We start from the raw sequence: 26,925 nt of genomic DNA on the forward strand, positions 1-26,925 counted from the left end.
AACAAAAAAAGTTCAATACACTTATGGAATGTTAATTTTAGACTAGAACAAAAAAAGGACTACCCCATATGGAAGAGAATGATGGGTAGCTGATGAAAATTGTAATGTGAAGAGATCAGTGTTAGAGTGCGTTTTGTAATTTGAGTTTGGATATGCTAGTTTTTGTATACTACTACTTTATTAACTATATGTGACAAATTTTGATCTGGAATGTGTTGCTGAAATTTTGTTAATGGACTCGATACAGATCCAAGGGTAGGGAGGGTAGTTGTTGGATATTTTCTAGTTTGTCTTACTCCAATGGAATTCACTATTTTTAAAAGGGATTATAATTATTTAAATCATCAAATACCTTTGATATTGAAATATTAAATCAACAAGTTTCAAGATTTTTCAATTGTCCCAACTATGTACAAAATATCTTATTTCAGTATTGTTCAAAACGACGTGTTTCGCTAAAATAACTAGTTTTTCTGTTGCATTCTTCTATTTTGTTTATTTCTCTTCTTATTTTATTGATATATTGTCGTTTTTCATCACCAAAAGACGTCGATTTGTATATAGATGAGACAACTGAGAAAATTTAAAACTTTGTAATTCAATATTCTAATTTTAGTGATCATGAGATAGACCAAAATTTGATCAACATTCATGATTTAAATGCCTATTATATCTTTTCAAAAAGTTACATCTATCTTTATGAGAAAATGATAAATATACTTTCTCAATTTACCTATTTTCGTCCTAGCTTCAATCCAAAAAAGAAAATTTGAAAATACGTTTCATTAATAATACTCCGTATTGTCCTTGTTTAATCTTGGATTTCATAAGTTTAATGAAACCAAAGCTTCAAATTAAAAAAACTAAAATACGATAAATATTTAATGTGAAACATCAACTAAGCAACGAGAAAGTCGAAATATTGCTTAAAATTGGCATTATTTGCTGCATGAAAATAACACGGCAAGAATCAAGGAATATAATATCTTGTACAAATTTATCTCGGAAGACAAAGATAAGGTCATATACTCATATAGTTTAAGAAAATAAGTCAAGTAATTTGTTCACCTAGTAATTATTTGCATCCTAAGGCCAATTCACCATCACTTAAAACGATTAAATTTGTTATATGACGTTCAAATTGAAAGTTCGAATTCACCTTTATAGCAAATTCATTCATTATATTAACTTCATAGTAGTGAATTCATAATATTTTATTAGAACGAATTTCATACGATAAATCTAGATTGTATAATAGCTGAGCCCCACAATAGATCGGAAATACACACGTTGATAGTGTAAAAATAAATGGTAACGGTATAGCAACAATTAAATAAATAAAACACAATGCTCAAGATTGACTAATCATAAACCATAGCCAGGGGCATATCCAGGATTTTATTGTAAGAAAGGCAAAATGATATATATAGGAAAAAAATTTATATTTGAGCAAGGGCAATAAGTCCAATTTATAATATATATTTAAAAATTTATAACAAATTTATAAAGTCAACAAGAATTGAGGAGGGGCATTTGCCCCACCACCTAATAGGCTAGATTCGCCCATGACCATAGCATAGGGTAATTAGGTTTAGAAATGACAAAGTAATATATGTCACATGATGAGAGTGCTACACACGGATGAATTGATTTAAGTGGATAAACTCAGGAAAATATTCACCACGTACCAACTTAATTGTCACTCTTTTCCATTTCACTCCGTCTTAACTTAATTGTCACACTTCATTTTTACCATAAATGCTAAGTAGGTTTCACATTCCACTAACTCACTCTGCTCACATTTTATTATAAAACTAATATAAAAGAATGTGTCTCACATTTCACTAACTTTTCCAACCAACTTTTCTTTACATTTCTTAATATATGTGCCCACTCAAAGAGTAACAATTAAGTTGGAACGGAGGGAGTATTAAATTAATACAATGCATCTAGCCCATGGGTTGAAAATTCTCAATGTCACACCCCATTTGTGAAAATGATGTTTACTTTTGGAATACATTTTTGGCCCTTGGTTGAACAGACACAAACAAGTATATAATTCCCATTTTTCCTCTACTTTTGATTCCTCATTATACAAGCAAGGAGTCAAACAAAAAACTCCTTAAATTCAGTAGCACAACACAGCACAATCACAGCACACTTTGCTAAAAAACTCCACTAATTCTCATGTTGTGAGGAAAAAGCACTTCTTATTTTCTGCCACTCCCAACATTATTTAAACAAAAAAATAGGAATATGGAATTCAAAAATGATGCACCTTGCCTCTATATGACTGCTCCAAGTAGCCCAAATGGCCACAGCATGGAGTTCTACTACAGCGCCCCAGCCAGCCCCCAACGGGCCATGATCAAGGCCGGTGGTGACAATCTGAGCTCGAGAGTTGATGAGTTCGAGTTTGGAACCAGCAAGAGGTTTAGCGGTGAGAGGGAGTCGCCGGTGAGTGGTGATCGTGGCCACGAACGTGGGGATTCGCTCCCTGCCATGGCGTTTGCTGATGAGCTCTTCCTCAATGGCCTAGTGATGCCCCTCGAGCTGCCCCTCAATGGCGTAGTCATGCCCCTCAAGCCCCCTCCAAGGCTGCACAAGTCTGCTCTGTCGTCGCCTAGGTCTCCAGCAACGGTGTGCAGGATCCCGTTTGCACGGAAGAGTTCACGGAACGATGATTTTGACCCTTTCATGGTGGCGCTGGAGAAGGTGCGGGAGGAAAAGAGAGGACGGAACAGCCACCACAGGAGCTCACGATCATACTCACCGTTCAGGGCTTTCTCCAGAAGCTCAACCACTGTCACTCATGATAATGATGCTCAGAGTCACAGTCCAGATCTTTTGCGTGGAAACAGCCTCGTGGAGCCAATGCCAGCGCCAGCACTTGCATCAAGCTTCAGCGGACCACTGGACTTCAAGGGCTCAGCATATGCAAGATGGGTCCGCGACCAGAGCAGGCATGGGCTCAGCCCGAAGAGCCCAAGCAGGTTACTCTTCAGACAACGAGTTAGACCTCTGAGTGGGTCGGATAAGCCTCCTTCGCCTGCAGCAAATCACGTGGGAAAGAGACGTGGAAACGTAGAGGCAAGTAAAGTCCAGAAACTCAAAGGATTGCTAGTGAAGTATGCATCATTTGGAAGAGGACACAGTGGATCAAAGCAGACAAAGATGAGCACAGAAGCGCACAACTTCAGTTATTTTGGCAGATTGAGCTTCAGATTTAAAGGAAATGGCCATGGTAATAATACCAAGAAGACGATACCTGCTAACGCAAAGATGGCTGTTGTACCATACAAGCCCTCCGCCGCATTTTGCTTAGCTTAAGAAGCCCATCATCAGGCTTTCTCCTTCACTATACCAGATAATCAATAAATTTTAGACTTTACATGGAGAGTTATAATTTCCTGAGAATCTGAGATTTCCCTTGTAAAAAAACTAGCATCTCGAATATATAAATGACAATGGAATAATATACACCATTCAAATTACATTTGCCAATGCTTCAGTGTTTATGATCTTGATGCACATTTGAGTCCCTAATGAAATTAAGGCTTCCTACAAGGAGCCTAAACAAGCTTAGCGTTGTGGCCTTTTATCAGACATTTATCTGTAATCAAATGGAGGTGATATGCACAGTTGTGATCAAACTATTTCGTATGAAATAGAAGGGGGGGGAAATTGGTCCAGTTTTGGACCGAGCTACTTAGCAAAAAACCACATCCGAGTGCTGAAAATCAGGTCTCCTACTCCAATACTTCAGTAGGCCAGATCTTCTTCCATGTCGATATCTCTTCATTGCTGCAGAGTTTCCGGATCCCACCATAAAATCCATCGGCCTCATTCCCCTCTTCCCTATGGTTTTTCCTATCTACGTTTGTTGTTCTCCAACGTGAACCGCGATTGTACTGGTTGAACTCCAGCACCACAGTGTCTGCAGCACAAATGTCATTATTAAAAAGAACCTTAGGTCAAAACAAGCAGGATGAAATCACTACCACGGATATAAGACAACAGGAACAATATATAAAGAAGATTTTTTTGGAGAGCCTTGTGTGCTCCCTACTCCCCCAGAAAAGCCAGAAAATATAGACAAGCCCTCATTGCTAAAATGTCATCACCCACCACTAAGGCATTCATTCATGCACTTCCTACCACTATCAAAAATGGACACAATACAATTAAAAATATTAAAAATGAAGAGTGCAGCATATATATATATATATATATATATATATATATATATATATATCTGAGGCTACTTTTACTTGTAAAGCTTCAAGACTTTTCATACTACAATATAGATCGCATAAGGGTTTCAAGCGCTATATATTAAGAAGAAATCAAGCAATTAAAAGAAGCAAACACATGCAGATATAGATAACCTGGAATGTACCAGTGGTAAAAGAGTTTTATACATATCTTGGAAGGCCGTCCCCGAGTTAAAGTAAAAGAGCCACTTAAGCAGGCAGCATTTATGGACTTGTTGGGTGAGACTACGACAAACTATATGCAGGTCTTTTGGATGGACTAATAGGTAGACCCGCATGTTGAAAAAATGGGAGTCGAGATAGGGCCTACTTACAGTGGATAATATATTATCATGATAAAGGTATGACCACATTCCTAAATTCAAACAAACACTTCATTACAAAGTGGTTAAGGTCAGCAAAACTGACGATAACCAGCCACTGCCCCCTCAAGTTTGTCTAATTTTGATTGGATCCTCAATTGCTATCATGATGTATGGCATCACATAAAATGACAACTTCTTCATGGAATACATAGAAGCAACTCACCACTTTCATGACAGTGGCAGTAATTGGGGTTCCCATCACATGTTTCCAAGTGGCCTACAACACCATACCACCAACCTGTATATAGTTAAGACATCAGTAACAGTGGATTTAAGTACACAATGGATCTGGTCATATATTAAGAAGAGATCCAATCCAATGGAACTTCTCTGAAAACTAAAGGATAAACCTGCCAATGTTGACAAATTTTTCTATTGAACAAGAACCAATATTATTGACCTTCCATTTTAAAAAAGTGGTATAGTGGCTACACGAATCGCAATCTCAGTCTCAATAAAAGTGTTGAAAATTCGAAGGGTTGACAAAATAAGTTTAGATGCCAAGATCGTTAGGAACAAGTCAATTACAATCCATTTAAGGAATGGATCTTTTATAGAATAAAAATGCACTTGCTTTTTCAGTTCTTGATCTTGTGAACATGTCAGTCTTTCTTTTATGAAGTTTGCTTGAAAGATATTGACCATTCCATATCAATTAAATGCCTCGCCTATTTCCTCACTTTAAGAAAATGGAGAAGGCTGTTAACAGCATTCGAGAAGAAAGGGAAAAAGGTTGGATTTATCTTGCTACAAGCACACACATAGCTCATTAATGTACATAAATAGAGTGGATGTGTGATACAACTAAAATCAAATTAAAGAACAGTATTATTGAGGTATAGTATGAAAAATACCATATGGAAATTCTTTGTTTCTTCTCCATTGAATTTCAACATGATTCCCAGGCTTTAACTCATGTAAACAATCAGATTCATGAAGATCATGTGGAGAAGTGTCGACAGGGGGAGCTCTAAGCCTATCCCATGTTATACCGCTTTCTGTTGGACTTGCTCTCCTTCCATGTGGCGGATATCTGCTCATCAACAACTAGACACACATTAACAATATAAAGAATAACAATAGAATCCCTAAGTCAGTTAAATGCCAAAATTTAATTAAATATGTGAAATTTGTGCTTAGTTTGCAAACATATCTATGGTTACCTGGCCTGGAAAGTGTTGGTTTTCTTATCATAGGAAAGCTCAGCATCATAGCATGATAGCATAAATCCAACATGGCCATTCTGCAAATCATCCCCAAACATACACTTCATTACTAGCAAACCTCATCATCTCTCCACCAAAGGTGTTAAACAAGAAATCGACTAACATCCATACCTCACGGTTGTAGACTTGCGCAGGGAACCAAAACTTGCCAGACTCGAGCGCAGTATACCAAGACATGAGGGAATCAACTGGAGGGAAGTTCCTCTTCTTGGTACCACTGCTAAAACTGGACCGGATTAACACAATTGGCCATAGATGAGTTAGATAGCCAGCAAGGCTATTCTGTTTGCCTTGGTTCGAAAAGGCCAGACCTTGTCCCGCAGCAATATACAATTGCCACTCCCTATATGCAGAAGGGCCAACAATTTTAGACCATTTGTTTTTCATGTGCTTCTCCCACAAGTGATCACTTATGCACCTCTCTCTCAAAGAAACACACACAGTTGCCATCCTGCAAAGCCCCTCCGGCGGGAGCTTCTCAAGAATGGTCTCTAACACAAGGTCAGGCAAGTCCAAGACAGACATCTCCCATGCCACCTCAACGCTCTCCACACTAGAGTTCTTCTTCCTAGGTGACACTCTTGAAGCTAAAAGTGAGGAAATCACACCAAAAATGGTGCTCTTAACCAACTTGATCAACCACAAAAATGAAAAATCTTTCCAAAAACAGAGAGATAGCAGCCGCATCCCATGAGCCCATGGTGGGAGTGGCTTGATGGCAAGTGACTTATAGAAGAAGACGAAAGAGAAGCAGCAGGTGAACAGGAAGAACAACATGGCAAAGAGGATCTAGACTCCAATCACACAGGTATATAAATATGGATAATATTTATATATATTATAAACCTCTTCTTAGACCAACCAATACGGGAAAGCAAATGAGTCTAGTAAAGAAAATGTATATATATAATTATATATATATATATATAAACCTCTTCTTCACCCACTCCTTGTTAAAAAAGGAGGAAAAGGGATCTCCGAATCTACATCAAGAATGAGTTCATACTGTCTCAGACGAAGGCCACCAAACCTCAATTGTGGGCCTCGTCCAATTTCTTTTCAAGATGGGTATATGTCACTGTATCAAGAATTCGATTTCAAGACACCACTAAAAATCAAATCTTGGCAGTAATAATCTTTGGGAAAACAGGAGAATACGAAAAAGGTTAAAACTAACTAAGTTGTTGTGACAATTGTAAAGTGTAAAAAGCAAATAGAATCTATCGTTATCAGGTTAGCAGATCTATCACAAGCTTCAGATATGAAACTTAAAAAAGAAGAATGCTGAAAAACCAGAATCCAAGGATCACAAATTCCAGCAATAAATAAATAAAGATGGCTGTGAATTTGCAAATTAAAGAAAAAATGGATTAAGTATAACCGTAACGGATTCAGCAATTGCACAGATATTACGAAGAAAAGAGAGATCAGAGAGACTTTCTGGGTATTCCAAGATGGGTGAAAGAAGAAAGAGGAGCTTTTGATTCTCGGGCTTCCTCTCCCACCCACAGAAACCCCTCTCTCCTCTCTCTCTCTCCTCTCTCTCTCTCTCTGTCTGTCTGTGTTGGAGCTTTGAATGCAGAAAACGGAGAGGTGCAAATTGCAGAATGGAAACAAAAGAGGGAAAACTGAAATAAAAAAGTAATCTTTATAGTTTTAGCAGTTAAAATGGGAATCTGATCTTGACGTAAGGCTTGGAGCAAATTTTCGGGCCAATGGACGGCCAGCAGAGTGGCGTAAACTTCGGGCCGCCGTTGCTTATATAAGGAGAAGAAAAACTAGAGATAATAATAATAATAATAATAATAATAATAATAATAATAGACTTCATGCGAAATTCTTGGAAGAGTTGATTAATGGGTCTCATCAAATTAATTTTGTTTGGGTAGGAAAATGAAATAATTGTAATATTGATAAGCATAGGTGATTTTGTGGTTCTCATTCATGTCAACGTAATTAAATACAAATACGATCAAGATCTTTTTTAAACATTAACACAAAAATGCTCATTGAATTATTGTGATAATAGACTATCTAAGTTGTCTAATAACAATTCATGAGTTTTTATTTTCTTTGGATCATATTGAATAAAAAATTGCATTATCATTTTAAATGAGAAGTAAGAAGTTACACACTCAATGAACATACTCTCTGTTGGTACTTGATACTATATTGTTTAATTTTTTGAAAAATGTATAGAAATATGTAGTTTAACATAGACACATTTAATTTGAGAATGAAATTGCATTACACTAGAGAAGACTAGTACTCCATTAGCTTAACATGATACGTGCGATGTTTCACATATTGATTTTGATGAAGTTTAATAAGGAGTACTAATTCATTATGGGATCCATTATAGGATGTCATCATCCTATCCTATGTGGAGTAAGCTTCCTATTTCCACAATTTTTGGCTTTCCATAAAGGGGGGGCTATTATTGGGTTCCTAATTATTATTAATAATTAGTTGCAGGAAAGAAATGTAGCAAAGTTTGAAGATGAAAGATGGATAACATTTGGAGTCACTTTTATGTGCATAAAACCTTGAAAAGTAGTAGTAGTAGTAGTAGTGTGAAACGTGGCAAAAGAAGGGAAACATATTGAATTGCCCCCACTGCCTATTAATCTTAACTTAGACAAATAATGTGAAATCTCGCGGAATTATTAAACATTTGTAAGATTATAATATACACACATCTTTGTTTTCTCCTCTAATTTGGCTGCCTACAATATTGTAGTGTGATTGTGTTGTACGTGTGGTGGGTGTCATGAATCATGATCATAATTCAAAGCTACTTTCTGGTTTGTGTAGGCCTTTTGTGGGAGTGGTTAAAAATCCATGATTGCGATTGCAGCCGCCGCTAGAGCCGAATTAGCTTAGGATAAAAACTGCCATCACCAATTGGCTTGGGACCGATTACTACTATTATTCAGGCGATAGAAGACATTTTTTTTTAAAAATTAACTCCTATACAAGGGAGGAAATTACAAATAAACTCATATAATATGGATAGGAGGAAATTACAACTGATGTCATCAAGAGGACTCGAACTCGGTACCTCATGCTATAATATCTAAGCTCTTTGCCGCTAGAATAAAGGCTCTGGACTCAGGCGATAGAAGACATTGAAGGAAACAATGATGTAAGAGCTAGGGAGTTATGGTAAGAGTAGAGACATCAGTTGTTGATGGTCTTAGTGAAAACTCGGTTATTAAACGATCATGTGTAAAAGATACGTCTTTTGCATGTGATTTTTTTTAAGATTATGTATTAATGAAACTCGTGAATTAAACGGTCAAGTTCACGTACCAACCCTAATAAGTAATGACATCAAAATGTCATATTAGAGCATCTCCATCCGTGCTCTTGTGGGCCCGTACCCACTTTTATTATTACTTTTTTACTCTCTCATCTTTCCTAAGAGCACAACACCCACATCCATGTTCTTCCGCAAGGACATGCTCAAGGGTCCCACCGTTCTATTATTCAATTTAAATAAAAACATTTCCACAATATTAAAATGCATTAAAAAACCCCGAAATACTATTACAAATTACAAAAAAAATTAAAATTTACATAATTTAAATCCTAAAAATTAAAAGTTAATTAAATTCATAAAGTTAAAAAAACTCACTACTCGTAGCCGAATTTCTCCCAAATGGATGAGGCCACCCGTAACGCGTCACGCGGGTGGCCCGTATTCCGTCACGAAGGGACGAGACGACGGCGTGACGCGTTGCAGCGCCCCATCTCGTCCCCAGCCCGTTCCGTCCCGCCGTGACGAATGGCGAGACGTCTCGCCACGCGCCGAGGCGACGTGGTGCGCTCCGGCGCCATGCGTGACGCCCACTCGCCGGCCCGCGAGTGGGCATCGTCACGCTGACGCAATAATTCATTTTTTTAAAAAAAATTTGAATTAAATAAAAAAAATTAAAAAATGAAAAACGGTAATATTACCGTTATATTACCGTTTTTTCAATTTTTTTTTACTTTTTTACTCTATAAATACTCATAATTCATCCTCATTTCACACACAAATACACATCTATTCTTCCCAAATCATCTCCATTTCCTCTCCAATTTTCATCTAACCTCTCATCACAAAATGTCTGGCGACGGAAACTCTGGCGGTGGCGGCTCCGGCGGGTTCGACATCAACGCGTTCGACTACTAGGGGGACATGTACAATGTCATCGGTGGTGGTTCCGGTTCGTCGACGCCGGGGACCCAGGGTTCGTCGACGCCGGAGGGGTACAAACCACGGCTTCAGTGCACCTCCACCGCCTTCGGGGGATGATTCGCCGGCGGAGTAGTTTTTTTTTTTATTTTCTTTAAAATTGTATTTTAAATTATGTTATTTTTATTTTTTAGGATTTTAATTAAGTATTTTTTTTATTTTTTTGAATTTTAAGTTGTATTTTTATTTTATGTTGTAATTTTATTTTATTTTTAATGAAGGGTGTTTTTTTAATTGAATTTGGTTGGAAATAAAAATAAAAATGAAATTGAATGAATAGTAATTTAAGGGGCGGTTAAGGGACGGAGGGTTGCAGGTTCCGTTCCTTAGTTAAGAGATGAAGTAAAAAAGTATAGTGGGGCCCATGAATAGTAATTTAAGGGACGGATAAGTGACAGCGTTGCGGATGGCCTGATGAATGTGTCTATTTATAGATGATTTTGGGATTAAATTTTTTTTAAAATATCAGAAAAACGGTAATGAAACGGCTATATTTTTGGAAATCTGAAAATATATATTTTTTATTTTTTGGTATCAACGACCAATAGAAACGCGCCACGTCGCCCTGCTCAGCGGCACAGACGTGCTCGATGCATCGAGCAGCGCCGTGCTAGCGGCAAGAGCACAGCAGCGGACAGGGGGTTGCCGCGCCAGCGGCAAGGACGCCGTCCTTGCGGGGAGAGCACCGCTGCGGATGCTCTTAGATTTAATTTGGCCGGGAGTCTAAAATGCTAAGTAAAAAAATGACTATCTAGAACAATAAAACATAAATATGTACAAATGTACATACACATTAAAGAAAATCATCGATGTTTATGTCTTTTTTTCGTTTATTTTTAATTTCACAAGAGATGTCAGAATTCAATTAAACTTCGCAACTTTAACGGATAATAACTGATTAATTTTTTTAGTTGAATTAGTAATGATTATCTTAAATGGTTGATTGATTTTCTTTGTAATAAGAAAGTGATGAGTTCAGCCAAATATTTTAGGTAAGAAAATATCTATCTATCTATATGTATATACTGTAATTAAGAATTTGTAATTTCTGAGACAGTTGATATTAATATTATTAAGACCCCGGTGGAATGAATTGAGATTTGTGACCCGATAAGGAAATGGGTCATTCCTAGTTCATGCTAAGTTAGTCGAACCTTTTATATCCAAATCGACAAGCCCATAATAGGCCTAGATTGTCAATATATAATTATAAACTACACGTGAGATCATTTTTCACTTTATCTTTTATTTTTTTAGGTTCGAAATGCCTTCAATTCCCTTTAAGGATATTTTAGACTTTATGTGTAATAGCTTAGGTACCCATTTTTGTTATACTAGCTCTATTTCATTTTAAGTGAAATATTTTTTATTTGGTACAGATTTCATGCAGTCTTAAATATGTGAATTATTTGGAGAGAATGATGTTTATATTTTAAAAATATAGTAGTATGTCATTCAGGTTGTTATCGTACCGTGCCAAGCTAAATTGTATTGTAACGCACTAACATTAACGGTAGGGTTGACAATTTTTGATATGACACAAAAACCCAACACGAACACGCCTGAAGTTTATGTGTTAGGAGCTCCAGTTTGACTTTTCTTATATAGTAGTAGTATTTTTTATATTTGGTGAGAGTCCCAATAAAAATGAAACTTTTCCTTTTTGGGTTGCTTTATTTAAAAAATTAAAATGTTCCTTGAAATGGAAATATCATTATCTCTACTTATTCTGTCTTCATTAACTTACAAAACAATACCATATTATAAAACACGATATCAAAAAATAAACGTTTCATATTTAATGGGAGAAAGAGAGTACTAAATTAAAGTAAGTCTTGCAACGAACATTTTCATTAATGGCTACTGCTCATTATTTCCAAAACAATTAATATAATCACAAGGCACAAAAGGGAAACATGAAATTAAAACTTAAAATCAATCCTGTATCTATATTTGGAGATATTCGAAGATATAGGACTCCTCCTCTATTTTAAAAATTATAATACTAATAAAATAGAATAATTAGATATAAATCAGTAATATAAATTTACTACTACTTGCTAGGTCTGAGTCTGCTGAGGAGTTGGTGGTTGAGTCTGCACGAAAAAGAGAGCACGTGCAGCAGTGACAACATAAATGAGCAGCCCCGACCCCACAAATAAGAGGAGCACCACCACCGCCTGCACCGGCCTTCCGCCGCACGACAGCGACCCCAATTTGACCCTTATGAAATCCACGATCGACAGCGTCAGGAAGGTGCACCCGAGGACCGATCCGACTGCGGAGGCCGAGAGGCAGTACTTGAGGTGGTCCACGTTGATGCTGGCCCTGTGCGGATCGGTGGGGTCCATGCTGTTGCGGAGGTTGATCTGCAGCTTCAAGCTCTGCGCCACCAGCGACGAGAACAGGAAGAAGCTGAACGACACCACTTCGAACACTATCAGCCTCCTCACTGTCTCTCCGCTCGTTATGCACGACGCGCTCCCCACCGTCGTCGCGTTCTCCGGGACGGTCATGGAGAATCCGATGAACAGCGCCATCGTGAAGAGCGAGTTCACGCTCACTATCCCATCCAGGGCCGTCACGTGGATGCTCGTGTTCTTCCCTCCTGTTGTTGTTGTTGCTGCTGCTGTTGTCGTCGTCGTCGTCGCTGCTCCCATTTTGTTGTCTTGCATTTCTAATCTGAATGCACCATAATAGCAGTATTTAGTATTTTACTAAATTAGAAATACTAACGGAGACGCCATCAATATTTCTAAAAATGAGTAAGGAAAGAAATATTATTATTACCCTGGAGAAGAGAGAGGGGCGATGTTAGAAGGTCGCCTCTTCATCATTTTGTTTCAGAAATACTACCAAATATGTGTATAATATAATTTGATGGAATTTATGGTGTGACTATATATAAGGAGGTTTTCTTATTATGGTGTGAATAATTCATTTAGGACTGACCAAGTCAATATTTGGACATTTTTAACCTCAGCATTCAATTCTCTCAATTATTTTATAGGCAACTAGTTCAATAAAATAAAATGTAAAATGAAGTCATTAGTCTAACATCATTTCCAACATCTACATTTATATAAAATTATGGTCCCCTCATGGGATTAATGCTCTATTGGACTTGTTTGTTGCTATGAGCAAACGATTGGATGGACCAAATCTTAATGCATACTTAGATATCAAATCTAAATTATAAGATCAAGAAATGGAAAGATGAGATTGAATGAATCATAAAAGCACGAAGATCATTTCAAGCGCGTTTTGGTTATTTTCAAAACATAAAGGTCATTTAAAGCTCGTTCCAATTTGTTTTAATTAAAATGACTTCTTTTTTTTCGGAATTCGAAAATTTTAAAACCCAATCTCATCCTTCAATATTTTTTAATCTAATGATTGAGGTTTGAGATATAACTATGCACTAATGACTAAGTAATATTATGTTGCATATCTTTTATGAACATGGTTTACGATCATAATTATTGTTCACTCCTTATTATTTTTATTTGTTTATTTTATATATTTATTTTAATGCCAATACCTATAAATTTATTATTGATCATGTCATAAAATTTACAATACATAAAGATTAGAGCTTGGTGGATTCGTTTTTCTGCTACTTCACATTATAAATAAAAAAACAAAATATTTATGTAATTTATATGAATAAAAAGATCAAATAATAAATTTTATACAAATTAAATGTATAAAATAAAATAAATAACACTAAACTTGCCGTAAACAAGAGTCACATATAATGATCACGTAATGTAGCATAACACTTCTCATGTACCGAATGGCATGAAACCCCAATTATTGATTAAAACTCTTAGTAATTAAATTATGAGAGTTTAGTAATTAAATTATGTTTCATCATTCAGATTTAAGCGTGTACACGATAAATTATGGTTTTGATGAACTTTAATGTATGTAAATCGACAAAATATCATTTTCAAATTGTACAATATATTCACGCGAGATAGGTACATTCAACTTAGTAACAATCCAAATTCTGTAAGAAATTCCATATTTACGCCTAATTGAAGAGCGCGCAGCCAAGTCTGACATTACAGGTGCATGATAATATATTATATATTAAAGTTGCCAAATCAAGATAGAAATTATCTCGAATTATTGTCCCCTTGTTGGACTATTTTATCTCATGTTTAGAATGTTATATTGAATCCATTGAAGCGCGTAAATTCACAACACAAACTAAATTGCAGCAATTTTCTGAGTTATGATTGTCCTAACATCAAAATTAAAGATACTCTATGTTGAATTTTTTTTAAAAATGATCAAAATCGAACTAGGATGCAAAAAAAAAAAAACCCTTAAGTTGAGGATATAATACAATTATCCATTAGATCTTAATTATCTTTTGTTTTTCATTAACACTTTCGTTAACGTCTTTTACTTTGAGTTGAGACACCAAGATTAAAAACGTTTTTTTATGTGTATATGATACTCCATATACTATTTAGGAACAAATATTAATATTTTTAATTGACTAAAAAAATGTCCGTAGATATTTCATTTTTTATATCGTACGAAAATGATGTTACTTAATTATTTCTAGAAGATGAAATAAATATGGCATCTAGAATTCCTTGCTACATTTTCTCTAGGTGTTTTGGATAACTACACCACAATATTGGAAATATAACGTACATGTAATATTAATGTTAATTAAGACTTAAGAAAGTACTCTACTGGTGTTGAAACTTTGACAATTAAGCTAGGCCTTGTCGGCGAAGATAAATTCTGATATTGACTATAATGATTGATTAATATTTGATTATTAGTTATTTCTAATTTATATGTTAATACTGTAAGTTTTGGTTATAGTATTAACTATGTGGATTAGGCATAGCCAATAGCTTTGAAATCTTATTATTCATCAGTTAATCGTTAATATTCATTTTTGGGAACCAATAATATGGATTTTAGATTCTTTGATCCTAAAATATAGAATTAATCCATTTGGTTAAAAAACCGTTGATTTTAATGATGATGTTGGTCGTATTTGTTGAAATTTGATGAATACGGACTTTCAGTTCTGGAGCTACTTTTCAATTTTGTTTCTTGAATTAATTTATCTAATCATGTTTGCTCTATATATTTCCACTTGTTATAAATAAAGATAATCCTATTTGTTCTTGGTACTTTAGTGTTCAAAATGCAGGACTAGAAGTTAAATCTTGAGATTTAAAAATAATGAGAATAATAAATAATTATCAGATTCCTGATAATGTCTCATTCAATAAGGAAGTTTAATGTTTTGACGAATAATTTATTGGCGGGTATAATTAAATTAACTCAATCGACATTATAATTAAGGAGAAATTACTAATATGACTAATGCGAGCCATCACTATTTTTTGACTGAGAAAAAAGTGATTGGTTAAATTTTAGTCAGGCCTCTCATTTTCAACTCATTTTACACATGTGAGCCGGCTACAACTTAATTCAACAACTTTGATTATCTTTTATCTTTATGTCTTTTTACTTTCACGCCTAGTTAGAAAACTCTCTTGCTTGATCGACGGACAACGAACAACGTTCCCGCAACTTGCAACCCTTTGATCAACGATCTATGGACGTCGATCACTCCCAATATGAGTTATTTTTACCAGTGACCTACAGAATGAGCACTATAAGAAAACTCCTAGCCAACATTTGATCCTTGGCTAATTGTTGTAATCGAGAAACATTTAATTGGGTATGTTAATTAACTAACCACTCCATGTCAATTTGCATTCTAGAGAAGCGTTTGCATGTGGGAGGGCTTGAGTCATAGGAATTTAGGAGTTAACTTCGAATTGTTGAGAGGAGACTCTAATATAATACTTCGAAGTTAATCAACAAGTTAAGTGCACTTGAGAGAGGACTTAACCGAGTTTAATGACTTTACTAGTCATTAATCGAGGTGCATATAGGTAAACACTTTCATTGAGTGAGTTCACGTCTTTCCATATAACTTCAGTTTTTGCTAATCAACTATATTTGATAAGCAATCTTTTTTTACGGCATTAACCCAAATTTTTTATCAACCCGGCGGACAAGTTAAGTAAAGTTATTGGGTGGTGAAAACCACATATATGCATCTCTATATATATTGATTTATAATCTGAGTCATTCAAATAGTCATGTGAGTTTTAAATAAACTAGTACTAAATTTCTGAAGAGGTCTTCATCTAATATATACACAACCCACTTTAGAGATGTATAGGTGCGCTATTTTCTCATACCGCGGTTTTCGGTATGGTATGCATTATGACATTATCAATACGGTATATTGTACTAACTCACTCCTAGTGTCATCTGTTGAATATATTGCAGAATAATCTAGAAGATATGAAGAGATCATAATGAAGATTTATAGAATCAACTATTTTAGGAGTATTATTTTCTTTATATTCTTCCATTGTAATTACATCCTCCTACTCCTATATAATGAGGGAATTAGCGTGTAATTCATCATTCAGAAATAAATGAAATCCCAATTCAGTAGAATCAACATGGTATCAGAGCAGTTTTCGATCCCCAATAAGAAAAAGAGGAATCTCGAACTCAGAAAAAATTCATCATCGTTCATACCTTTCTCAAACCTTTCAGCCGAGATCAGGGCAAACATCCATCCCTATTTCTCTACCTCCAACCTACAAAACCTTAGCCAAAATCAAGTCAGTAGCCCAAACATTCTCAAAAAATGGCCAAAACTGTCGAACAGATCTATCTATGCATCAAACTCGATGGAACCAACTTCCCAACCTGGTCAAAACTCATGCGAATCAACATAGGTAGCCGGGAGAAACTCCACCACATCGAAGGGAAGGAGGATCCACCAAAGTATGACGATCCAAAGTTCAAAGAGTGGCAAGCCGCAGATTTCACCGTGTTTTTGTGGATTATCCAAAACATGGAACCACAGCTTATCACAAAATATTCCCAACACCAAACGACGAAAGAGAGCCTCGTCACTACGTTTGGAGTACGGGTGGATCCGATGTAGGTGTACGATCTGGACACCAAATCGGGCAAAGTGGTTTAGGGGAACCAGACTCTTGAAGAATACTGGACGGATCTCCAAGACTTGTGGGTGAATATTGAATCCCGCAAGCCCTGTCCATATACATGTTGCGAAAAAGGGCCAGTTATATACTACAAAGAAAATGAGACCAAGAAGTCGTACCAATTTTTGAGGGGATTGGACGACCGCTATGACGGACTCCGCCGGGAATTGCTAAAGGAGACGCCGGAGCCGGCCGCCGAGTCAGCTTTAGGCATTGTGAAACAGGAAGAAGGCCGAACGCACATCTGGACGCCGAAGTTGAACCCAGCAGGCATCGGGTCAGGCTTCGGGGTCCGATATGACGGCTCATCGGCGCCACCATCCTAACTCTACCGCCCAAAACCGTCAGCGTTCCCACCACCGCCACCGCACATAGCATCTCAGTCATCCAATCGGGGGCCCACCTTCAACAAAACCAAAATCGACAAATTGAAATTGATTTGCTCACACTACGGAATGCCCAAACACACTAAGGAGACTTGCTTCCATCTGGTCGGATTCCCGGAGTGGTGGGAAGACGGACACAAGGGAAAATCAATGGCGAGAGGACGAGCTGTTGTCGGGTAGGAGAATGAACCACGACGAGAAAACCAAGCGGCGGGCAACCAGGAGGTCACCTACGCCGGAGGTGTGGGCGACCGACAAGAGGAGACACTAGGCACGGCTGGCTGGTGGGCTGGGTAGGCGACGATCTCCGGTGCAGAGGAGGCAACGGCTAGAGCTTCATTTGTGAATGGCGGATCTCACGAAGGTAAAGGGTTTGAGCATTTTGTCCCAAACCCTTCTTCTTTACAAAACTTGCTAAATTCACCCCATGTTTTGCCTTCCACCTTGCAAACTTGCACATATTTAGAAAATGGCCCCCCACAGTTGATTAAATGTAGTTCCAGCCCTGATTATTTGCAGAATAAGCCCATAAAAAAATTACTCGATGATATTGCTTGTAGTAATCGTTTTCTGTGTTAGAAAATAACTTTGAATCTGATATTGTTGTGTCATGTCAAGTTGTGAGTGATGTTAGTTAGAAAAAAGATAAAGAGTGGATATTTGATTGTGGGGCGAGTGATACAATGACGTATGATAAAAATGATATTGTGAGTTTACATAAGTCTAGACGGACCAATGTAGAGACAGCAAGTGGGGAAATATCTAAGGTAGAGGGTGCTGGTACTGTCCAAATATGTCCCACTCTAAAGGTGTCAAATTGCCTCTATGTGCCATCTCTCACCTAAAAATTGATGTCTATCAGTCATGTTACCCGGGAACTCAATTGTATGCTTCTGATGCATCCCAAGTTTTGTTTTCTGCAGGATATCCGGACGGGAGCGATTATTGGGCGTGGCACTGAACGCCACAGGCTATACTATGTGGATGAGGTGACTCAAACTGGCAGGGCAATGCTGGCTCACAGAACTACAGAACGGGAGACATGGTTGTGGCATAGGCGGTTAGGACATCTATCATTCAGTTACCTGCAAATTTATTTCCTTATTTTGCTAAACATCATTCTATTAGTTGCGAGACTTGTGTTTTGGCAAAAAACCACAGACATTCCTTTAAACCTAGTAATACTAGAGTTGGCTCTGTTTTTTCTTTAATTCATTATGATGTTTGGGGTCCTTCTCCTGTTGTTGGGGGTAACGGAATAAGGTATTTTGTTTTATTCATTGATGATTGCACACGGATGACATGAGTGTATTTTCTTAAAAATAAATCTGACGTTTTCTCCAAATTCACTGAATTTTACACCATGATTCAAACCCAGTTTCAGTAAAAAATCAAGATTCTCAGATCTGACAATGGGGGGAATATGTTAATACCCACATGAAACAGTTTTTTGTTGAAAAAAGCCTTATACATCAAACATCTTGTGCTTATACCCCCGAACAAAATTGTGTTGCCGAGCTAAAAAATAGAGTTATCTTAGAAATGACTAGGGCGCTTCTTCTTGAATCAAAAGTCCCCAAATATTTCTGGCCAAAAGCTGTAGCCTCATCTGTTTATTTGTTGAATCGTCTTCCTACCCGGATCCTAAACCTTAAATCCTCAATCTTTGAATTATCCACACTTCCCAAAGTACCTGCAGCCCTTTCCCTCTTTCCTCGTGTTTTTGGAAGTTCTGTGTTTGTCCATATTCCTAAGCATGAGCGTTCTAAATTATCCCCATGTGTAATTAAATATGTTTTCCTTGGGGTATGAGATAAATCAACAAGGATATAGGTGTTATGATCCGAAAAATTGGCAGGTTTTTACAACTATGAACTGTGATTTTTTGGAATCAGGATTCTTCTATGATACCCAACTTACCAGTCAAGGGGAGAAACTAGAAGACTCTGTTGACCCGTTAAGTTGGTTACCTATGTCCTTTCCTATTCCAAGTAATCATACTCTCACTGCGGTTCCACCAGAGTCAGTGGATACTGTCACCGAGCAGTCCTCACCTACATATGCACCCGTGGAACCAAGTGCAACGTCTGACTCTCCTACGGTATCCGAGGTAAATGTTACGAACCCTGGAGATAATTCTGTTACATCTGACCCCGGTGATACATAATCAAATGCATAGATGGGGACACCGGTAGATATATCCTGCCACCACGGAGTAATCGTGGGATCCCATCCAAACGATACTCCCCTGAGAAGAACAACACCCGGTCTCGATACTCAGTTGGAAGTGTAGCGAGGGATAACTTGACAAAAATGGCTCGAGCCTTCGATGAAGCACTTTACGAGGAAAAGGAAATCCGACAGACAGTGGAGCAAGCTTGGAAGAGTAAGCACTGGAAGGAAGCAATGAAACTTGAAATGAAAGCATTAGCTCGAAACAACACATGGGAAAAATGCCAACTTCCTGAAGGAAAGAGACCAGTGAGATGTAGGTGGGTGTTCACAATCAAACGAAGACCGGATGGCAGCATTGAAAGGTATAAAGCTCATCTTGTTGCAAAAGGGCATACTCAGACTTACAGAGTAGATTACTCAGAAACATTCTCCCCAGTAGCAAAGATGAACACCATGCGAGTCCTATTGTCCATCGCAGCAAACAAGGATTGGCCGCTACACCAACTTGATGTGACCAATGTCTTTCTTCATGGTGTGTTACAGAAAGAAGTGTATATGGAGGTTCCCCCAGGTTTTTCAGGAGAATTCGGCAATGGAGAAGTATGTAAGCTAAAGAAAACCCTCTATGGACTCAAGCAATCTCCAAAAGCTTGGTTCGGGAGGTTCACGGAGGCGATGAAGAAATATGACTACCGTCAGAGCTGTGCTGATCATACACTGTTTACCAAGAGGAATGGAGAAAAAATTACATGCTTGATAATTTATGTGGATGATATGATCATCACTGGAGATGATTTGGAGGAGATAGAAAGGTTGAAAGTAAATTTGGCTTCAGAATTCGAGATGAAAGACTTGGGAAACCTGAAGTACTTCCTGGGAGTTGAAGTGTTAAGATCACCACAAGGCATCTTCATCAACCAGAAGAAGTACATCTTGGATCTACTGGTAGAGTCAGGGATGATAGACTGCAAGCCTGCAGAAACTCCCATAGCTCAGAATCATGGCCTTCAGATAACCGAAGGAGCACCGTTGGCGGATCGCGGAAGATTTCAACGTCTAGTTGGGAAATTGATCTACTTGTCACATACCAGACCAGATATAGCATATGATGTGAGTGTGGTAAGTCAATTCATGCACCGGCCACAAGTTGACCATCTTGAGGCAGCAGTGAGAATCGTGAGATATTTGAAGGGATCCTTTGATCACGGAATTATGTTCAGGAAAAATAACCACTTGGAAATTCATGGCTACACAGATGCGGATTGGGCAGGAAATCCGATTGATAGACGATCCACAGTTGGATATTTCACCTTTGTTGATGGAAATTTAGTTACTTGGAATAGCAAGAAACAAAAGGTGGTTGCATTATCTAGTGCAGAAGCAGAATTCATAGGAATTAAAAGTGGATTCACTGAAGTCTTATGGTTGAGAAGACTAATGAAGGAACTGGAATTGGTGTCACAGAAGACTTGTCAACTCTTTTGCGACAATAAAGCAACGATCAGTATTTCAGAAAATTCGGTTCAACATGACAGAACCAAGCACGTGGAAGTTGATTGACATTTCATTAAAAAAATATCGAAGCTGGAATTGTGGCATTCCCGTTCGTAAAATCTGAAGATCAACTTGCAAACATCCTAACAAAAGCAGTGGGCACCAAAAGTTTTCTGAATGTTCTTAGCTAGTTAAGTATCGAGAATCCCGTCACTTGACTTGAGGGGGAGTGTTGAATATACTGCAGAATAATCTAGAAGATATGAAGAGATCATAATGAAGATTTGTAGAATCAGCTATTTTAGGAGTATTATTTTCTTTATTTTCTTCCATTGTAAATACATCTCCTACTCCTATATTATGAGGGAATTAGCGTGTAATTCATCATTCAGAAATAAATGAAATCCCAATTTTATTCAGTAAAATCAACATCATCATTGTGCATAGGTCATGTTATTCTTCTATGTATCATTTTGAATAAGCATTATGCATTCACTAGGTATAAGAATGATATGATGTTAAAAAGTGAAAAAGTATCTCAAATAAAATACTACTATTTGTCCAAAAATCTTAAGTTGGTGCTATTATTTTCACGAACTACCGCAAATATGCAACATGCATTTACTAAATACCAATTTTGCAGTTCACTCTTTATTAAATTAAGATAGACTATTACTATAGTATAAATGATAAGTTCAAAATATATAAAGTAATTTTTAAAAATATCAATTTTGTTTCAAATAAATATTACTCATGATGTGTTGTATTATGCAGAAATGTATATTTTCTTTTTACAATATAAATTATTAAAATAATTAATGTATGATTCAGACCCCCTTGAAGTAGCGTTCGTTTTGTTGGTTTGTGGGATATTTCGTAGGGTGTGATGTTTTCTTATCTTACTCTCTCATGTGATGGTAATCTTTTCCTCTCAAATAATTTTCTTTTCATGTGGAATTTACTCATCTGAATTGTACATGCACTTATTCAACGAAAACAAACAGTATATTCATCAATTTAATTATATATGAGAATGGTAGCTAGTAGCTGTATCACTGTATGCATGATATCATTAAATTGCTTAGCTAAAAAAAGTTGATAATGATACCTCAAATAAATAATACTACTATATAAATTTTGATATTGAAATCTTGCGCCTTAATTATAAAAGTCATGTTTACGTTTAGAAGGAATTGACTTATTGGGCTAGTCTCATAAGTAACCAATTAGTAATTGTTGGATTAAATAAAGTAGTGCGTGCATATTAATTTAAGGGTAATATCAGTTATATCACCAACTTAGGCAATTTTATGAATTTTCCCTGTCAACTTAAAAAAGTCAATTATATCACAAACTTTAAGAATTTGTGTAATTTTTTCAGGACGGGTCATCCGGCTAAACAATTGTTCTTACATATTGACTCACTTTAAATATTAACAAGCAAATTACCTTACAAGTGTAATTTGGCTAGTGTAGTACATAGCCACTAAATAATATCATATCCATAAAATATTATAGTACCAAGACCTGAATATTAAGAATAAATCTCGATCGATATATAGACAACCAAAGGAGATAGGTTCTATAATGAATAGGAAAAAATAAAATCAAAAGAACAACAAAAACAAAATCACTATCAAATGGGAGTAGAAATCTATGAATTGAATAACAACGACTCTATGCCAATTGGGTGGTTGATCAATCCATGAACTATAACAACTAGGGTCTCAAGAGTTACTAAGATATCATCAAGGTAAGATCATGTCTTCTCCCAAATGCACATGATCCGTAGGTAGCATGCTAGGCTCAAAGTCTTCATATAGTATAAGTACACATCTCATAAAAGCTTTTAAGATTTATATTTTCACACATAACATCACTCATATTGGATGATATTGATTAATGTGTTGTCCACTCTCAATTCACACAATTGCTATTCAACTCTTGTATATCATAACAATGTAAAGATGCATTCAATTGAGTAGCTAATCTAATGAATGTAAAAGCTCGGAAATGACAAAAATAGTCTCATGATCCAAGCATAACATTCGAAGACCAATTAACTTAGTACTATTTGATTCATATGCATTTATGTGTCTCGAGAGCGTTGTTTGGAAGATCCCTAATGTAGGGCTCCCTCTCTCAAAGTACCATCCCTTGGATTGCACACTATTATCCAAGTAAATTTAGTTTATTTTGGTTTTGAAATTGGAAAAGTACAAAAAACAAAAAGTAATCTAAAGACGATAAGAGAACATGAATGATGGCAAAGATTGTTCTTACCTCGTTTCGGGTTGTTTGTTTATATGAATCCTACTTTCTAATTGCTTCCCATTATTTATCGGAATCGTGTTGATTTTACGCTCACATGTAGTTGATCACTTATCGTGGAATTTTTCGCTTAGAATAAGCTGGTCACGTCTCCAAGGCTTTACTCACCAACCTCTCACTCCTACAAGACACATAGTAAGCTTGAGGTTGGCCTCTACGAACATTCAACACACAAGATCCACCCCGGACTACTCCCAATTGGTTTTAGCCCTAGAGTTTCTTATCTATATATGTTAACTCACTACTCCAAGTTAAAGAGACATTGAAGTTAGGGCCATTACCGGATTATATTCTCTAGAAAAACATAATTAACCAGTATTGAAATAATCACATAGACGAGAACCAAAACATGGAAATCATACAATACATGCTTAGGATTTCATATTTATAAACAACCCGAACACACTAAGAACGACCATGCGCCGTTTTCCACTAACACACTTTTCTTTCTATTTCTTTCTTAAGTTCCTATTTTTAGGAGACGTAGGGAGTAGTATTTTTGTTTTATGAAAATCAGCATCAGGGGTTGGTTGTTAGAGGCTGATTATTTTGCACAAAGAAAGCAGCACGAGCAGCAGTCACCACATAAATCAGCATTCCGGCGCCGACAAACACCACCAGCGTCGCCGCCGCGTAAACCGGCTTTCCACCGCAAGAAAACGAGCCCAGCTTCACCCTTATAAAGTCCACGATCGACAGCATCAAGAAGGCGCTTCCTATAACCGATCCGACGGCGGAGGCGAAGAGGCAGTATTTGAGGTGGCCCACGTCGATGGTGGCCCTGTCCGGATCGGTGGGGTCCATGCTGTTGCGGAGGTTGATTTGGAGCTTCAAGCTCTGCGCTACGAGGGACGAGAAGAGGAAGAAGCTGAATGAGACCACTTCGAACACGATCAGCCGCCTCACCGTCTCGGCGCTCGTGGTGCACGCTGCGCTCGTTGCCGTGGTCGAATTCTCCGGGACGGTCATGGAGAACCCGATGAAAATCGCCATCGTGAAGAGCGAGTTCACGCTCACGATGCCGTCGAGGGCCGTCACGTGGATGCTCGTCGTGTTGCTCCCGCTCTCGGATGCGTCGACGGAGGTGGCAACGGCGTCGCTGGGATTTTCTTGCCTTTCCAATCTAAGTAATATTTAAAAAAAACGTATCAAAAATGACTGAACCAGGAAGTAATAAGAGAAATAGTAGTAGTTTTTAGAAAAATATATATAATCTTATTAATCAAAATTTGAATTTAAAATAAATACAACAATTGTTTATAAGCGACTAAAAACTCTAAAAACCTAAAAAAATAAATAAAACGAAACTTGAAAATTAAATAAGTCCAGAAAAACAGTAAATTAGCATCCATTGATGCGAATTTCAAGTCATTACGACACAGAAAGTATTTTTAGCGCGTTTTCAGCATGCGTCTACCGCTTGAAATGCACCATATTCAGTATCACAATATATGCTTATATTTAGGATATAAATGAATTAAAGTTACCCGTATAATAAAATTGGATCAGAGGAGATGATAGAACCACTTTTGTTCATGATGGTATTTGTTTCTCAAATAGTACCAAATATGCGATCGATATCTGCCGTTAATGTACCATATCTATATATAAAGGAAGTGACACGCCTTATTTTATATGTTTAATTATTTGTCTGATTAACGATGGGTTGGGGATATTAATAGTAATACATTATTTTTTGGAGTTTACATGATATGAGGCTCTATGTCAAAAGTTCTAAATGTGGCGTGTAGGACTTTTCTGATGCTAGCTGTATGTTAAAAAAAAAATCCATTTATTATAAGTAAAAGGATGGGATTTACTTTTGTTATTTTTATTTTATATTGCGATATTGGTTTTAAAAATTATAAATTTTGGGTGAATTTTGGTGTTTTCCACTGACTTTGAAAGTGATTTCAAATATCACAAACTTATAGATTGGTGTCAATTTTTCATGACGGGTCATTCTTCAAACTCGACAGATCTGCGAGGTATACTTTATCCTATTAGGCACACATTATTTAACGTTGAATGTGAGAATTAGGTCATAGAAACAACATCGTTTCAAGTATACTTTAAACTAAGTCACATAGGTTTCACAGCTAGCCACGTAGGATTAAAATTTTCAAACGTATAGTATACATATGTTGAGTGTATGTGTTTAAATATGAACTTTATGTGCTTTTTATTGTCACTCGCAATGTTCTAGAAATATTGTCAATAATTTGCGAGCACTTTTGGTGCTCGATCGGAGGTGGACTCGAACCTGTGACCTTTAGCCTCGGGTATTAGCTTCTCTACCTCTTGGTCAACTCACACACACTTTATAGACGTACTATTGACTATTGCAACCTAATGGTGGATGCATGAGAATGGTTAGTTGTAGTATTTGGCTCGATCTTTTGGAACAATTTGCAAAATAACCAATCCTTCAAAAATGTAAAACAAAGCTCTGAAGTAGTGGCAACTCCATATTCCATTTAGAGTAAAACAACATTTTAAGTTTAAGGAGTTTATTAATTGATTAATTCCATATTTTGAATCAGGTATTTCATAACAAATTTCCACGCCACGTCATCAAGCACATGTCAATTTCGGGTAAGAAAAAACAAAATATCTAAGAACCAAATATTTGAAAATGTAGTTTAGTTGGTAACACATTTCTCCTCTAATTAATAGGTTAAGGGTTCACAGGTATAATGAAAACCATTATTGATCACCTTTAAAAAAAAATAAAACCAAATTTTTAAACGCAACCAAATCAAAATTTTAAAATTTGTTAAGATTTTCAGACTTTTGATTCAGATCGGAATTTTTTTTACTTTCAAAATTCAGATCTTTAAATCAATTCAGATTAATATAATTTAGATTTTTCTTTGAATGTTTGGATTTTTCATAGTTGAGCACCGAAGTGTAAATGGGGACACTCTTGAACCTTTAATGAATGAAACCATTATCTACAATTTCTAAAGTTCAAATAAAATTTATGAATCGCTCTAAAATTTAGACCATAACAAATATAAATATAATTATGTTTATTCCGCGTGTATACATATTTAATTATGAATTTTATGAACTTCCGTGTACATAAATATGACAATAAAGTATTTTGTTTGAATTTGAGAATATATTCCCGTTCAAAGATCCATTAAATAAGAAATACTATAACGATGTTAACACATGATGGTAATTTCATATATATATACATATTTAATTATGAATTTTGTGAACTTTCGTGTACATAAATATTCAAGAATTATTAAAAAAAATGAGAATATATTCCGAAATTTCACGGCTCCGTTAGATTTTAGTGTACTACTATAATTTAAGAAAACATTAATAAAAAAAATGGTCAATGATT

General features: G+C 36.5%; 3 protein-coding genes across 6 annotated transcripts; all 3 read right to left on the reverse strand.

The window, feature by feature from the left end:
• Positions 1-2,033: 2,033 nt before the first annotated feature.
• On the reverse strand, positions 2,034-7,603 carry LOC121747954 (F-box protein At2g32560-like). 4 transcript variants are annotated; one of them, XR_006039389.1, is made up of 7 exons: positions 5,977-7,603; positions 5,803-5,882; positions 5,494-5,672; positions 4,803-4,877; positions 3,496-3,937; positions 3,269-3,358; positions 2,034-3,049 (listed from the first exon to the last, which is right to left on the reverse strand). XR_006039389.1 is itself a non-coding variant. In XM_042142133.1 (5 exons), the coding sequence occupies exons 1-5, from the start codon at positions 6,640-6,642 to the stop codon at positions 3,750-3,752; spliced, it is 1,188 nt and encodes a 395-aa protein (XP_041998067.1). In that variant the 5' UTR covers positions 6,643-7,603; the 3' UTR covers positions 3,431-3,749. The 4 variants fall into 4 exon arrangements, 1 of the variants encoding a protein (XP_041998067.1); XR_006039388.1 differs by having other exon boundaries at positions 2,034-3,120; XR_006039387.1 differs by having other exon boundaries at positions 2,034-3,358.
• A 4,331-nt stretch (positions 7,604-11,934) lies between these two features.
• On the reverse strand, positions 11,935-13,044 carry LOC121747159. Its single transcript, XM_042141152.1, has 2 exons — positions 12,896-13,044; positions 11,935-12,787 (listed from the first exon to the last, which is right to left on the reverse strand). Exons 1-2 carry the CDS (start codon positions 12,940-12,942, stop codon positions 12,166-12,168), a joined length of 669 nt encoding a protein of 222 aa, XP_041997086.1. The 5' UTR covers positions 12,943-13,044; the 3' UTR covers positions 11,935-12,165.
• A 10,831-nt stretch (positions 13,045-23,875) lies between these two features.
• LOC121747585 lies at positions 23,876-25,194 on the reverse strand. The gene is made up of 2 exons (XM_042141659.1): positions 25,055-25,194; positions 23,876-24,690 (listed from the first exon to the last, which is right to left on the reverse strand). The coding sequence occupies exons 1-2, from the start codon at positions 25,102-25,104 to the stop codon at positions 24,087-24,089; spliced, it is 654 nt and encodes a 217-aa protein (XP_041997593.1). The 5' UTR covers positions 25,105-25,194; the 3' UTR covers positions 23,876-24,086.
• Between the last annotated feature and the right edge of the window lie 1,731 nt (positions 25,195-26,925).

This window comes from Salvia splendens, chromosome 9 (assembly GCF_004379255.2).
Source record: "Salvia splendens isolate huo1 chromosome 9, SspV2, whole genome shotgun sequence".
NCBI lineage: Eukaryota > Viridiplantae > Streptophyta > Magnoliopsida > Lamiales > Lamiaceae > Salvia > Salvia splendens.